Here is a 14929-nt window from a genome sequence, read left to right as displayed (position 1 = left end):
AGATTACAGGTGTACTGTATATTTGTATGGTGTATATTTTTTGAATCTGGTGAATTATTCATATTCTGTTTGGTAGTTTATTACACAAAATACATAAAAAGGAAAAAGCTTTAGCACACCATGCAATATTTGATTATGCATAGTGCATGTATAATTCATTATTTGCAAGGGATAATCTGGTTTTACACATCTTCAGTTTGTGCAGCATAAACAGTCCAATGGATGTGAATATAGGATCGAAAGTAATTTCAAAAAGAATATTAAGTCCCCATATATGGGTAACCATGTAAATGTGCCATTGCTGCAGCATTTTTAATAAGTAATTATGTTAGTTCCTGAATACCTCAATGCCAACAATGGAGTTAATTTGCGTAAGGCAAATAGACTCCGTGCTTTGCAAGGTGCAGTTGCCCTCTGCAAGCGCAGTTACTCCAGGACTTAGTAAATGAGCAAAAGTTCTGCTGACGTCCAACATCCAATCATGAGCAAGCAAAAATTATGTATTTTTATTTTCCTTGCAAGTGACTGCAAAGTGCTCTGAAAAGCGACTGCAAGGGCTTTAAAGTGCTCTTTGCAAAGTTAAGCTTTACATCATTTACTAAGCTCTGGAGAAACTGCACCTTGCAAAGTGCACAGTCTATTTGCCTTTAGTAAATCAATCCCAATGTATATGTTGCGTAAAGTGTAAACCCATATCTAAACATAAAAACAAAAATTAAATATATTGTAGTACTTGGGGACAGATATACTGTATATCATTAAACACTAGAAAAATGTTAGGCTATATAAGTTCAGGCAAACACATTTAAAAAAAAATCAGCACAAGGGATATTACATACATTTAAAGTAAGTGTCTTGTGTGCTGCTGTCAGAGTTGAAATCTTCCATTTTACCCCCCCCCCCCCCCCCCCATTACGCCACATCTATAATCATCCAGGGCTTCGAGGATTAATACTAGTGCTGGACCTATGACAAGCACTCAAAAGTGCTTACTATGCCCATTATTTTTTGGCCTGCTCCTCCTCCTCCTAAAGGATGGGTTCACCTTCACCTGTTACATGTAAAGCCGCATCATTCAGTCACAATCATCTGTGAATGAGAAAACTACAAGTTCAGTCTTCCCCTACGGCAGACAGCTAGTTCTCAATGAACTCTTATGCCGCGTACACACAGTCGGATTTTCAGACAACAAAACCGTGGATTTTTGTTCGAAGGTTGTTGGCTCCAACTTGTCTTGCATAAATACACACGGTCACAGAAAATGTTGGCCAACAATTACGAACGTTGGAACGTGGTGACGTACAAGACGTACGACGAGCCGATATAAAGGAGGTTCAATAGTCATGTGATATCTCCATTACGAATGCTAGTTTTACAAGTCCGAGCGCTTCTGGTTCATACTTGATTCCGAGCATGCGTTAACTTTTGTGCGACGGACTTGTATACACGCGATCGGAGAGTCGGACAACAAAGTTTTGTTGGCGAAAAATTTGAGAACCTGCTGGCCTACATTTGTTGGTGGAAAGTCTGACAACAAATGTTCGATGGAGCATACACATGGCCGGACTTTTTTTTTCAGCAAAAATATGTGTATTTATAATTTTTTTCTGAAAGGTGAATTTACCCGTTGTGTATTGTCTCTTGTGCCATTTTGTTTTACCTAAACGTAGGCAAGACTGAATCTTTTCCTACAAAGGCAAATAGAAGAAAACTAAAAGGATTTGGATTTTTCCATCAAACAGCACATCACACGAGTGAATTGCCCCAGTGGGCTAGAATTCCTTGCTGCCCCTGTTAATACTTGGCAATCATTTGATGAACTGACAAATATTTGTTTCATTACTCTTTAGAAAGGATGTACCTCTATTTAGGCACCCATATACCAGGGTCTCATCATTTTCTCTTACCTGTACACACATAAATAAAAGCCTGAATCTTCCAGCCTCGCAGGGTAAAACTTCAAGTGGTTGCTAGCTTGATGAATTCTTGCCTGTAGATCTGTGGAAATTTCTGTATTTGAGCCATTTATAAACCAGGTTATGTTGTAACTGTTATCAAACACTGGGGGTTCAAGTGGGCATCTGACAAAAAATGGCTCTCCATTAGGGACTAAAGTTTCTTTAACCTTTTCTCCTGCAAGTAAAAACATGCGATATATGAATAAAACGCTCCATAAAATATGTATACAAAATGTATTATGAGTAATAAAAATTATATGTTAACCACTGATGCAATAAATCATGTCCTACAAATAGCTATAAAATGTATTTCTGTCCGAGCTAGAAACATCAAAAATATCATTAAGGTTCATGCACTTTTTTCCTGTATTTTAACAGCCTGTTAAGTAATTTGTTGGGTCTGTAAGGTATTCTGAAACCGTTACACATGACACAGCATTGCATTGTAACATATTGCTCAACCTTCTAGCTAATATTTATTGTAGTCAGGGTCTTCACTTGGAAACACGATAATCCTAACTACCAAGACCTGAGGTGTGCCTTGGCCTGGCTGGTCAATATGCTTAAAAGAGCGCATACCCTAAATGAATATGTATGAAATGTAAATGAAATGATGAAAGTATGGGAGAACGGATGGGTGGGAACCTAGAAATGAGCCGAAGGATCTGATGGAGGAGGAGGAGGGATATAAAGCCTTCAGACTCCTCCTACAAATTCAGGCTAGCCTGCAGCCAGCCTTCCAGCTTGTAGTCAGAGTCATCACTTGGAAACATGATAATCCTAACTACCAAGACCTGAGGTGTGCCTTGGCCTGGCTGGTCAGTATGCCTATAAGAGGGCAAAAAGAGACAGGAAGTAGGTGTGATATGAAAGCTACAAAGAAGGGCCAGCAACAACCATCAGTCCAGAAAATGTGAATGCCCGCATGACTACAGAAAAGGGGTTTACGTATTTAGCTGCTAAAACAGAGGATCTCCAGCGCCCCATGAACCTGATGAAAAAAGAAGGGACCCCCTGTGCGGGACCTACAAAAGTTGCCTCTGATTCAGATGAATATCCAGAAAAGGGGTTTAGGATTCGTGCCTGGTTTGGCAAGTAACCTGGACATGAGAATGAGCTGTTTGTAGTGAGAGGATGCATGGGGAAGAGGGAGAAAGAGCAGACCCAAGGAACATTGCAGAGAAGGACAAAGACTTTAATCCGACACTGTTACTGTGGTACAGTAATATAACCACAAACCCCTGACTTATCCATCTATTCTAATGAAGGGGAAGTTGTAAGCATAGTAAGAGAGAAACTGCCTAGAGCACTAACTGGGAACTGCGCCAACGGTAGGAGAGAGCAAGTCTGAAAACCTGGCCGGTAACTGGTAGCCGTGCCAAAGAGAACATCCCTGACTTCCCTGAATATCCTTGACAGCTTAGAGAGGGTGAGCTGCAAAAAATGGACAGACTGATAGGAGTTTGTAGGTCCTGAAATGCTGGTCACCTGATAGATACTTGATAGTGCTGGCAGATGTGGCCAAATTGCTGAGGCAATATGCAGCAAAAGCCGGAGACATGAACCTATGAAACCTTCCCACCCTTGGTAGAAGCCCTTGGAATACTCTGGATAAAGAACCATTGGCCAGATCGAACACCGAGCTTGCTCCCAGTTCTACATACCACTGTAAAGAAATTCCAACATCACCTGCAGGCGTACTGAGAAGAGCAGGAGCCACAGCTGACACCTCTGTGCAAGCCGAGTGGGCTATGATCCCCTCCATCCTGTCTAACAATTGTAGCATGGACGTAAGTGCGCATTAAGTACTGCATGAATCTGGGTTGAAGAATCATGCATAGAAACATGTGCTGCTCTGGTGGATGGAAGAGGTTAGGGACGAAGTTGGGAATAAGCACCTAAAAGTACTGCCCCCCACCCCCAGCTGAGGCCGAGAAAGGTGTACACCAGTGATAAAACTCAGCTATGAGTTTGGTATGGTCTCACCCCTTAATGATGGGGTGCTACCATGCACTGAACCCCTATGCAGCGGTGGAGGGATGAATGTGAATTGGCTACTTCCAAAACGCACAATATGCCCTGATCTAAGGAAACACAAACTAGAGAAATGAGAACAGACAACCAACCCATGAAACAACAACACCCCTACGTACCTTACAAGTATGGTGATGTAGGTGCAGAAATGACAAGACCAACAGCGCGTGAATGTGAACCTAATGATGACTACACCCCTGTGTATGTAGTGAGCGAGCCCGAGCAACCTGCAGCGCCAAGACAGGTAATTAAAAATGAACACTCAGGGCTGATGTATCCACAGACCGTGGTGGGTAGAAGTAAAGGTGTAATGGTGAACGTGCATGTATGACGTATGGTATACGGGCGAGAAGATTGTGGGACGACAATCAATTAAAAACGAAACCTCAGCCCGTATGGGTCCGTAGACGTGACAGACCCTGGATGTGAGCCCTAGCTAACAGAAATTCGACAAACAAAATGCTACGACAGAAAAACAGACAGGTAGCAAAACAAACCCTCAGGGCTAGTGTACCCACAGACCGATGACTGAACAGAAAGTTACGACGACAGAAATGCTACGAACGAAAAGATATGATAACAGATATGCCACGACAGGAAAATGGCGTGACAGGAAAATGCTGCAACAAGAAAATGCTACAACCGGAAAATCCTACGAATGAAATACTACGACAGGAAAATGCTACGACAGGAAAAAGTTGCGACAGGGAAAAAGGACAGAATGTTACGAACTAAAAGCTACGATGACAGAAATGCTACAAATGAATGCTATGATAGATTATGCTAGTGACAGAAACCGCTATGACAGAACACGCTGCTGACCGAGTTGTGTAGCAGAACATGCTAATGACAGAACTAAAACAGAAAGAAAACAACATGTCATGTGAACTTAGTCAAGGAGTTGGGTTATGCCACACAAAGACCTGATATTCCTGTTTACTTAGACTTATTACATTGTGGAATCTTAGATAAGCACTGCCCATACCCTGCAGCCCCCCCCTCCCGGCCCATCCATTCCAGGACATACAGCTGACCCCTGTTCCTCTCTGATGCCTGATGTGAGCACCGGGAGGAGTAAATGGAGCGGGTGGCCTTCCCTCTGATGATAAATGAATGATGTACACAAAACTTAGGCGGGTATTGGTTATTTTAACTGTACAAATATATATTCATATATATGCTGGCCAAGACAGAGAGCCACCAGATACAGAAGGACAGCGCCAGGAGGACCCAGACCAGCCGCAGAGCAGAATAAGCACAGAAGCCCTGCCCCCCCACACAGAGCCAGATCTCCTGGAGAAGCGGGCTGTACAAAGAGAGGAGCTGGCGGGTGGCCGAATCACCCCCCCAGCGGGAACAGTGGGAAAGCGGGCGGGCAACCCCCCCCCCATGGAGCCAGATCTGCACAGGACAGAGGAGCAGGCAGGTGACAGAATCCCCCCTCCCCCAACAGAACACCAGGAGAAGTGGGCGGGCAGCCCCCTTGTGGAGCCAGATCTTTTCAAAAGAGCAGAGCTGGCGGGTGTCCGAACCCCCCCCCCCGGCGGGAACACCGGGTGGGAGGCCCACTCGTGGATCAGGGTGATGAGAAGGTGGATGGGCAGACTCCCAGGTATTGCCCGACGTGAGCCAGAGAGCCACCCCTGTAGCAGCCAACCGACACTCAGCAAGGACCCGAAAGTGACATGTGTGTCCGCGTGACCCAGAAATGAGCCAAGGGATCTGATGGAGGAGGAGGAGGAAGGATATAAAGCCTTTAGACTCCTCCTACAAATTCAGGCTAGCCTGCGGCCAGCCTTCCAGCTTGTACGTTGTTTTATTTAACCAATTTGTTAAATGTTGATGAAATTAAGGCGGCAGCTGCAGGCTCAGCAAGGTACTGGTACATCGATGAGCACTTTTGCACTGGTGTGCCCCCTGGTTCACGCAGCGGTGTAAACCTGTGACCGCTGTGTCCTATGGACATAACGGATCATAGTGTTCAGTACCTGACCACCTTGAGTGGCTGGGGTATCATGTGATTGCGCTATGATTGATCATAGTGATCACATGATTAAAATGTAAACAAAATAGCCATGAATGGCTTCCATTCATGACTGTTGTGCTTACTATTGTGATGCTGTGATTTGCCCACGGCTATCATATGGTACCTGGACCAATCAAAGCACCCTGTACCATGTGATTAGCTGTAGCCAATCACAGATCACAATAGTAAGCAAGTCATTATGAATGAAAGCCATTCATGACAGCTAAAACTACTGATTATAACAGCAATCATCACTGTTAATCATAAGCAATAATTGTGTAAAAAAAAAGAAAACATGATCCCCCCTCCCACTATGGTGACACTGAACTACTCTGATGAGAGTATGTAAAAAAAAAATTTTTAAAAATGTAAAAAAAAAAAAAAATACAAAATAAAAAGAAAACATTGTTTTAAAAAAAATTGAATAAAAAAACATTTTTTTGTTTTGTTTTACATACTGTAACCAGACAGTATCCCTGATCACTGCCACACCAGCCATATAATGATGCTGTACTGCACTGGTAACAGTATGTAAAAAAAAAAAAAAACATTTTATTTAATCTCTTAATTTTTCAAACAAACAATTTCAACTTCAAAAAAATTGATATGCCTCTTGCTAAATACCCTGGACTGTCTACTTTACAAAAATGGGTAATTTGTACTGTCTGGTATTTCAAAGAAGTGAGATGAGGCAGTCAGTACATCAGAACTGATCAATTTTCAAATATATAGTTTGTAGACACAGAATAAATAATTTACACTGATTTGTGTTATTTTTACCAAAGAACTGTAGCAGATTACATTTTGGCCTAAATTTATAAAGAAAGTTTATTTGTTTGCAAAATTTTATAACAGAAACTAAAAATGGGGGTATTTTTCAAGTTTTTCAGTATTTTTTAATTTATATAGGAAAAAAAACGATGGATAAAACAGAGGTGATTAAATACCACCAAAACAAAGCTCTATTTGTTAGAAAAAAAATCATATAAATTTAATTTGGGTTCAGTGTTGCATGACGGCGAAATTGTCAGTTAAAGTGGAACAGTGTTGAACAGCAAAAATGCCCAGGTCATGTAGGGGTAAAACCTTCCACAGGTCAAGTGTTTAAACATACACATAACTCTTTGGCTTCTGAAGCCATGCTGCTAGCACTAATTTGACTTGAAGACAGAAGGAATTTCAGTTTTTCAGCAATAATGCCTAAGGTCATAAAGAGAGGAAGGGCAGAAAATAGAAGCATAGATTTAGGTTGGGTTCAGACTTGTGTAGTGTGTTAAAACATGATAACAGGCATTGTATCGTATAACACATTTCAAATGAAGGTCTGCCAGCACATCTGATCACGGCCAAAACCTCCATCTGACTCATTTGTGGTAATGCAATGCGCAGCACCATATGGTATTGTATTATAGTGCAGGCGCATTGATTTAGTGCATTGGGTGCAACCCCATACACTGATGCACGTTACTGCAACGCAACAATGTTAACCTGGCCCTAAAGTAAATGCAAAGCCAAAATACTTTTTTTCTGTTTTAGTTTTAGAATAGGGGGGGATTAGCAACCCCATGAAGATTTTATGGCTGTTTATTTAACGTCTGAGGAGATTCAGCCCCTCTATTTGCCCTAGTAACCATTATCACAGGAATGAAAGTAAGGAAAAGTCCTGATTTTGAAGCTGCCATTGGAACAAGAAAAAATGGGAAGTCTTTTAATGGGGACATTTGTCGCCGTAACAATTGGAAAGAGAGTTTCTTCACCATGGAAAGATTTCTGTTGTTATCAATATTTTCTTTTTAAAGACTGTGGTTCCTTACAGATATTTTTGGGATCTCTAAAGCAGTGGTTCTCAATATCCTTCCTCCAAGTACCTCCAACGGGCCATGTTTTCAGGTTTTCCTTTACTTTGTACAGCTGCTTTAAATCAATCTCAATGACATGAATGAATGAATGAATGAAATACTTGTATAGCGCACAATGCGAACTGAATCGCCTCTAGGCATGACATGGTATTGATAAGAGCTATGCTACCTAAGAGAAGTTCCCAAAACATGACCCGTTGGGGGTACTTGAGGACCGAAGTTGGGAACCACTGCTCTAAAGTGTGCAGATTCTCTTCAACCAGAGCAATTACTTTAATGATGACTTTACAGGAACAATACAGCAAATATAGAGAACAATCTTAACAATTTCGTACAGCACACCGCAACACTGCAAAAACAAACCACGAAATGTAGATCAGCATAAAACCTAAAACATCAGAACAATATAATACATAATGCTTTTAATAATTGTAGTTGATCATTTCATTTCATACCCCTTAGTGGGCATACTATGTTATAAATATGTTTATCAATTACCCCAGATTAATATACTGAACTATTCAGGATTATTTTACAAGGAAATATGAAGAATAGCTTTTTAGTAGGAGAAAAATGTAGCTGTAACAGGAAATGGCCAAGCACATCAAGAATGCAAACGTTTGGTCAGCAGCCCAGAAGTACAAAAGAATGACCTTTATGGTAAAAATGAATGTGACCACTCTGATAGGAAAATTGTTGGAAATGTGTTGTCTGCATGAATCGCCTATTAAACTTCAAGTTTTCAACAAAATAAATAATTACTAACAGTTTAATCATTTTAAAAGGGCTACCAGATGCATAGAATGTTTTTTTTTTTTTTTTTTTTTTTTACTTTATCATTTTTAGATACAGATTGAATAAGCATTTTCTTTCCAGCCTTCACCTATAGCAGCTACATTTTCTATAGAAATAGTTACATTTACTGGCACTTTCATATCACAGAATTTAAAGAAAACAATTCACAACCTCCCACGCACTATAGACTCATAAAATGATGGACAAATAAATGACTGGCCAGGAGAGTTTGGAGAGCAGCTTGGATCTGGCAGGAGCATGACCATGAGTATAAGACTTTAAGTGATTGTAAACGATCACCTTATAAAACAACCCATTCAGTTTAAAATAGAAATGAAAGGCAAAACATGTTTTTTTTATATATATAAAAATACATTATAAATACCTTTTTTCCCTTTTTTATAAGTGATCACATTCCTTCTGTTCTCAGCTGCATAAGAGCTGGGGAGGGGGGAGAAACAGCAGCACACTGAGCTTCCCAGTGAATGGCTGTGCAGCGGGGACGTATCAAGACAGGTCTGATCATTGATTTCCATTAATTTCCATTAATTTCTCAGCATAGCTAGATAACTGACCATGGTGTGTTCTCCTGCTTAGTGTGGTCAGTTTTTAATAGGAAAACAGAGGGACTGGCAGGAACACCAAGGATTTCACATAAAAGAAGCAATACAAAGAGAACAGGAGACTTTCTCTTACAAGTACCTGATACAGCAGGCATATACCAGGAATATGAAGTGTTGGAGTAACAAACGCGTTAAGCTGGCCATACACTTTTAACCACTTTAGGACCAGGCCTCTTTTTCAGACTTGGTGTTTACATGTTTAAAACAGTTTTTTTTTTGCTAGAAAATTACTTAGAACCCCCAAACATTTTATATTGTATTTTTTCTAACACCCTAGAGAATAAAATGGTGGTCATTGCAATACTTTTTTTTCACACCGTATTTGCGCAGCGGTCTTCCAAGTGCACTTTTTTTGGAAAAAAATCACTTTTTTGAATAAAAAAATAAGACAACAGTAAAATTAGCCCATTTTTTTCATATTGTGAAAGATAATGTTACCCTGAGTAAATTGATACCCAACATGTCACGCTTCAAAATTGCGCCTGCTCCTGGAATGGCGTCAAACTTTTAGTCTCAAAAATCTCCATAAGCGACATCTACAGGTTGCATTTTTTGCGTTACAGAGGAGGTCTAAGGCTAGAATTATTGCTCTCATTCTAGCGATCGCGGCAATATCTCACATGTGTGGTTTGACTACCATTTTCATATGCGGGCACTACTCACGTATGCACTCGCTTCTGCGTGCGAGCTCGTAGGGATGGGGTGTTTTTAAAAACCTTTTTTTAAATTATTTATTTGAATTGATTTTATTTATTTTTACACTGTTTTAAAAAAATATTTTTACACTGTTTTAAAAAATAAAAAATGGATCACTTTTATTCTTATTACAAGGAATGCAAACGGCTCCGATAAGCGGTGGAGGGTGCGGGAGTGCGGCGGGGAGGGGGGTGGCTGGGGGGTAGCGGTGATCTCATGGTGAACCCGCCGCAGAAACCACCATTATCGCACACACGACCAGTGCCCGAAGAGATGGATATCTCGGTTGTGGCAGCAGATGTTGCCGTTACCGAGATATCCCTCTTCAAAAAATGGATGTACATCGGCGTGCGCCGGTCGTAAAGTGGTTAATAACAGATTCTTTCACCCATGTAATACAGCATGAAAGAACATATCCCCTGCTGGGCTATTGTATTCTGACAACTACCAGTGGCTGTCAGAATAGAAATTGAAACATGTTGGGTGGGAGGGCCTGACAGGGACATCTACTAAGCAAATTTCACCAGGTTCATCTGAAACTGGCCAAAATTTGAACAGTGTAAGGCCTGCTTTAAGAGGGACGAAAAGGGGAAAGAGGAACATTCAAGCAAACTATACAAAAAGTACATACAATAAGGTTTTCAGATTTCCTATTCACAACATTTGCAATCAGTCCAATTTTTACCGGCCATGTGGCAAACTCATATACTCACAAATGACCTAAAATACTTGAAAAAGAACATACTCCTACTACTTGACCTCTCTGCAGCCTTTGATACTGTTGACCACCCGCTCCTTCTCAATAGAAATACATTCCCTTGGCCTCCGAAATTCTGCTCTATCCTGGTTCTCTGCCTATCTATCACAGCGTTCCTTAAGTGTCACCTACAACTGTCTCCTCCTCTCCATTGCCCCTTTCTGTGGGTGGTTCCCCCAAGGCTCTGTTCTTGAACCCCTTCTCTTCTCTATCTACACCTCCTCCCTTGGTCACTTGATAACCGCCCACGGCTTCCAATACCACTTATACCCTGATGACACCCAAATCTGTCTACTCCTCGCCTCACTCCTTCAGTCTCCTCTCGCTTTACTAACTTACTAACTGACATATCAGCATGGATGTCGCACCACTTCCTTAAACTAAATCTTCTGAAAACTATTAATATCCCCCCGCGCCCGTGCCCCCCTCCATGACTTTTCCATCAAAATCAACAATGCATCTATCAGTCCCTCCCCTCACGCCAGGGTACTAGGGGTAATCCCAGACTCTGACTTGTCATTTCAGCCCTAAATCCAATTGTCAAAAGTTTGTAGAATTCACCTCTGAAACATCTCTAAAAGTTGTCCCTTTTTAACAAATGAAACCACCAAGCTCCTCATTCACTCCCTTGTTATCTCTCGCCTTGACTATTGCAACTCCCTTCTCATAGGCCTGCCTCTCCATAGGATATCCCTTCTTCAGTCTTTCATGAATGCTGCTTCCAGATTTATCCATCTTACCAACTGCTCAGTGTCTGCTAACCCGCTCCTCTAATCCCTACAGTGTCTCCCAATCTCCCAGTGAATTAAATTCAAAATACTAATCACAACATACAAAGCCATTCACAACTCTGCCCCGAGCTACATCACCAATTTTGTCTCTAAATATCACCCAAATCATCCTCTCCGCTCTTCTCAAGACCTCCTACTCTCAAGTTCTCTCGTATCCTCCTCCCAGACTTGTCTCCATGATTTCTCCAGAGCCTCTCCCATCCTCTGGAACTCACTACCTCCACCGGTCTGGCTATCCCCTACTCTTGCTACCTTCAGGCGATCCCTGAAAATCATCTCTTCACGAAAGCTTATCACGTCTCCAACTAATCTTCTACCACTTCCATCAGCTCATTCCTCACAGTTACAACCTTTTGTACCACCTGCCCCACCCTATTAGATTGTAAGCTCTTCTGAGCAGGGCCCTCTTAATCCTCCTGTATTCTATTGTATTATAACTGTATTGTCTCCTTTTTATATTGTAAAGCGCTGCATAAACTGTTGTCGATATATAAATTCTGTATAATAATAATAATAATAATAATAATAATATACACATAGATGCAGAAGAGCACAATATTTACAACATTATGTTTGTCAGGTGTAGTTTATACTAAAATGACTAAAACAATACAAATAATTCTAAAAATAATTTTCTATGATTCCTGGAGGTTATAGAAAGATAAATTGCTAATTAAATATTTTATATCAAACATAAACATGCATGTGCACTTACCTGACAACAAACAAGAGTGACTTGTACTAATAAGAAATACAAAAATAAATAGCTGTCCCAACATTTTATGGACCTGTAAAAAAAAAAAAAAAAAACAGAATTAAGTATTTTTAGTTGCCTACATCATAACCTATTCCAATATACAAATCAATATTTACACCATTGAAGAAGACAGTGCAGAAAGCGTAGTATTGTAGAGCTTGCAATGAATCACCCCTCTTAACCAATGTACAGTTTACCTGAACTAGATAGCGTAATGAAAAATACACTGAATCGTCATATGAATTAAATAACTTCCTACTGATTAATGAAGGCTTGAAAGTAACCATAATAATATTAGATGTGAGGATAAGCGTTTCAAAAAATGTTTCTCTTCCCTTTGTCACCTGTGCCTGGACTTTCTAAGACAAGGTAAATTCTAGACCATTTATGCCACAATCTTTATGTGATGATTTGTCCTTGTTTGCGCTATATAACATTCCAGAGATCAATAATTAAAGCTTGGCACAAAAATACTTAGAATGATTAATGTAATGAAAAAGGAATTCCCCTAAGTTAACAAGCCCAGAAATAGCATTACCCAGTGTGAGAAGATCATTTGAATGGGGTGGTGCAGCTTTGTAGGAATTATAATTCAATAAAAAACATTCCAACCTGTATTACATTTAGGAGCACAAAATCTTAAATTATAAGAAAAAGAGATCCTCCATTCCAAAGCCACAATCCCCCTTGAGATGGGTGCCGGACTGAAAGGGAGCCATCTGTGCTCTAAGCACACCAGAGAAGAGATACTCAGCCACACACCGATGACATCACAGATAACAGCAAAACTTTATTCCACAGTGCCAGAAAGTCAGTCCCTGTCCATGAAGCACCCATGGAAGAGATCTATGACTAAATCTTTGCTAGTGAAAAGTCTCAAAATGGGTGTTTTATGGACAGAGACAGTTTTTTTGGCCCTGTTCAATAAAGTTTTGTGACGTTGTTGGTGTGCAGCTTCCTTAAATGAAAAGTAGAATTTTGTGATATTTAAACAGATGTAAAACACGTTGGTAGGGTATAAACAGATGACCACTTACATTTTGAACTTTATGCAAAATACTTTTTATTAAATAAGTTTTGAGAGTGGTCACATGACTGCTATCTCTACTATGCAGGCAAAGGCTATAGGCGGAATGGGACTGCAGCAGAACATTGCTTGTCCTTGTTGGCTGACACTGCTCCCTGCTAGAGTCACTATCAACCAGAAAAAAAGCATGTACTGGCTGCATAAGATTACATATAGGTCATATACAGACATATAGTCTTACAATGTAAGCCTGTTGTAGGTATGTGGCAGCGCTCACATTATGATGCCATAATATATTGCAAGCAAGACAATTAGCATGTCACCTTAGCAAAGGAAGCGCTTTTGGCTAAATAAATACTAGTACAGTGAACCTCTTTTTTTTTAACCTTCATATATGTAAAAAATGCACAGAAAAAATATGCTAAGCAAGTTTAAAGGCACAAAACCAGCTACATATTATTGTATGTACTATGAGTTTTTGAAACATAGCACAGCAGAAGCTGATTCCTTTCAGACTTTCTGTCTCTAATTTAAAAGCCTGTATGCCACAATAGAAAGCAAAGTGATATGTAGTATGAGCCACTCTTGACTCATTAAACTTTGTGCGTAATCTCTATGAACATAAAAGTCATTAGGATTATAGGGGTGAACTTGTAAACAGGAGCCTGTCAACTTGCTGGGAATAGTAAAATATGAATTATTTAATCAAATTTAAAATGTTAGTCACTGGGTAGTTTGAAAGTAGTCTTGGAATAATAAAAAAATTGCAAACCTGTGGCTATCAAAGCAGTGATATATCCATGACCAGCAGGTGTATTTCTAAAAAAAAATTCACATAGCCATTTGTTCAGTGAAAGTGCATGTACATTCATTCTGTGTGAATGGGACAATTTTTTTTTTTTTTCTGTGTTGGTCGAATGTTTTACGTTCCCATACATCCCCATACAAGCTTTTTCATGAAGATGTACTCAAGTGCTCAAAAGCAGAGCTCTTTGGATACCTGGAGTGAGAAACAGGGCTCATTCACTTGGGTGTCTAAAAATTCACATTAGAATCCGGGTGGATTTGATTTACATCAAGTCGATTTAAATACAAATTTTTAAAGAGCAACTGTCATCTCTGTCTTGCAGCAGCTTCTCCTCTGACCTGCTGTTGACTCACCGACAGTCCCATTCACTTTAATGGGACAGTTAATAAGTTAATAATGTGGCAGTGACACAACAAGGTGAGAGACGTGGCGGCAGCAGGTAAGTGGAGGTCTGCTAACAGGCGCTGCCGTTATGGATCTGAAATGACAGATGCTCTTTAAATGTAAGGACTTATTGTTGCTGGTAGTTAGAATCTTTAATATTTGCAAACAAAATTAAGATTTCCTATTTAGAATAATAAGCTGTCAGGTTTGTAAAGCACGTTTGTAGTGTACATACAGTAGATTCGTAAGACAATGGGATAAAGGAATATTCCTGAACTTTGTTTTATCTCATGGTTACTGTGAAATTGTGCGAATGCATCAATGCAGTGCATGTTAGCTCAGCTTGCTGAGTTTGGATTCATTTAACAAGTTTACCAAAAATGGAAATATTGCAGAATATGCTATATGCTATAT

At 40.1% G+C, this 14929-nt stretch overlaps 1 protein-coding gene across 1 annotated transcript in view; it reads right to left on the bottom strand.

Annotated features, from left to right (window-relative positions):
- The window catches only part of LOC143983217 (interleukin-1 receptor type 1-like), an 80312-nt gene that overhangs the window by 46904 nt on the left and 18479 nt on the right, over positions 1–14929 (bottom strand). The window contains exons 2-3 of the mRNA XM_077482658.1: positions 12255–12327; positions 1908–2133 (exon numbers count right to left, since the gene is read on the bottom strand). Of these exons, the coding sequence (XP_077338784.1) occupies positions 1908–2133; positions 12255–12327 (299 nt within the window). The remainder of the gene's footprint in view (positions 1–1907; positions 2134–12254; positions 12328–14929) is intronic.

This window comes from Lithobates pipiens, unplaced genomic scaffold (genome assembly GCF_037356315.1).
Source record: "Lithobates pipiens isolate NorthernLeopardFrog02 unplaced genomic scaffold, aLitPip1_a1.2 Scaffold_16, whole genome shotgun sequence".
In the NCBI taxonomy this organism is placed as follows: Eukaryota; Metazoa; Chordata; class Amphibia; order Anura; family Ranidae; genus Lithobates; species Lithobates pipiens.
Note: the sequence above shows the minus strand (reverse complement) of the source record. Positions and strands in the feature narration are given on the sequence as shown.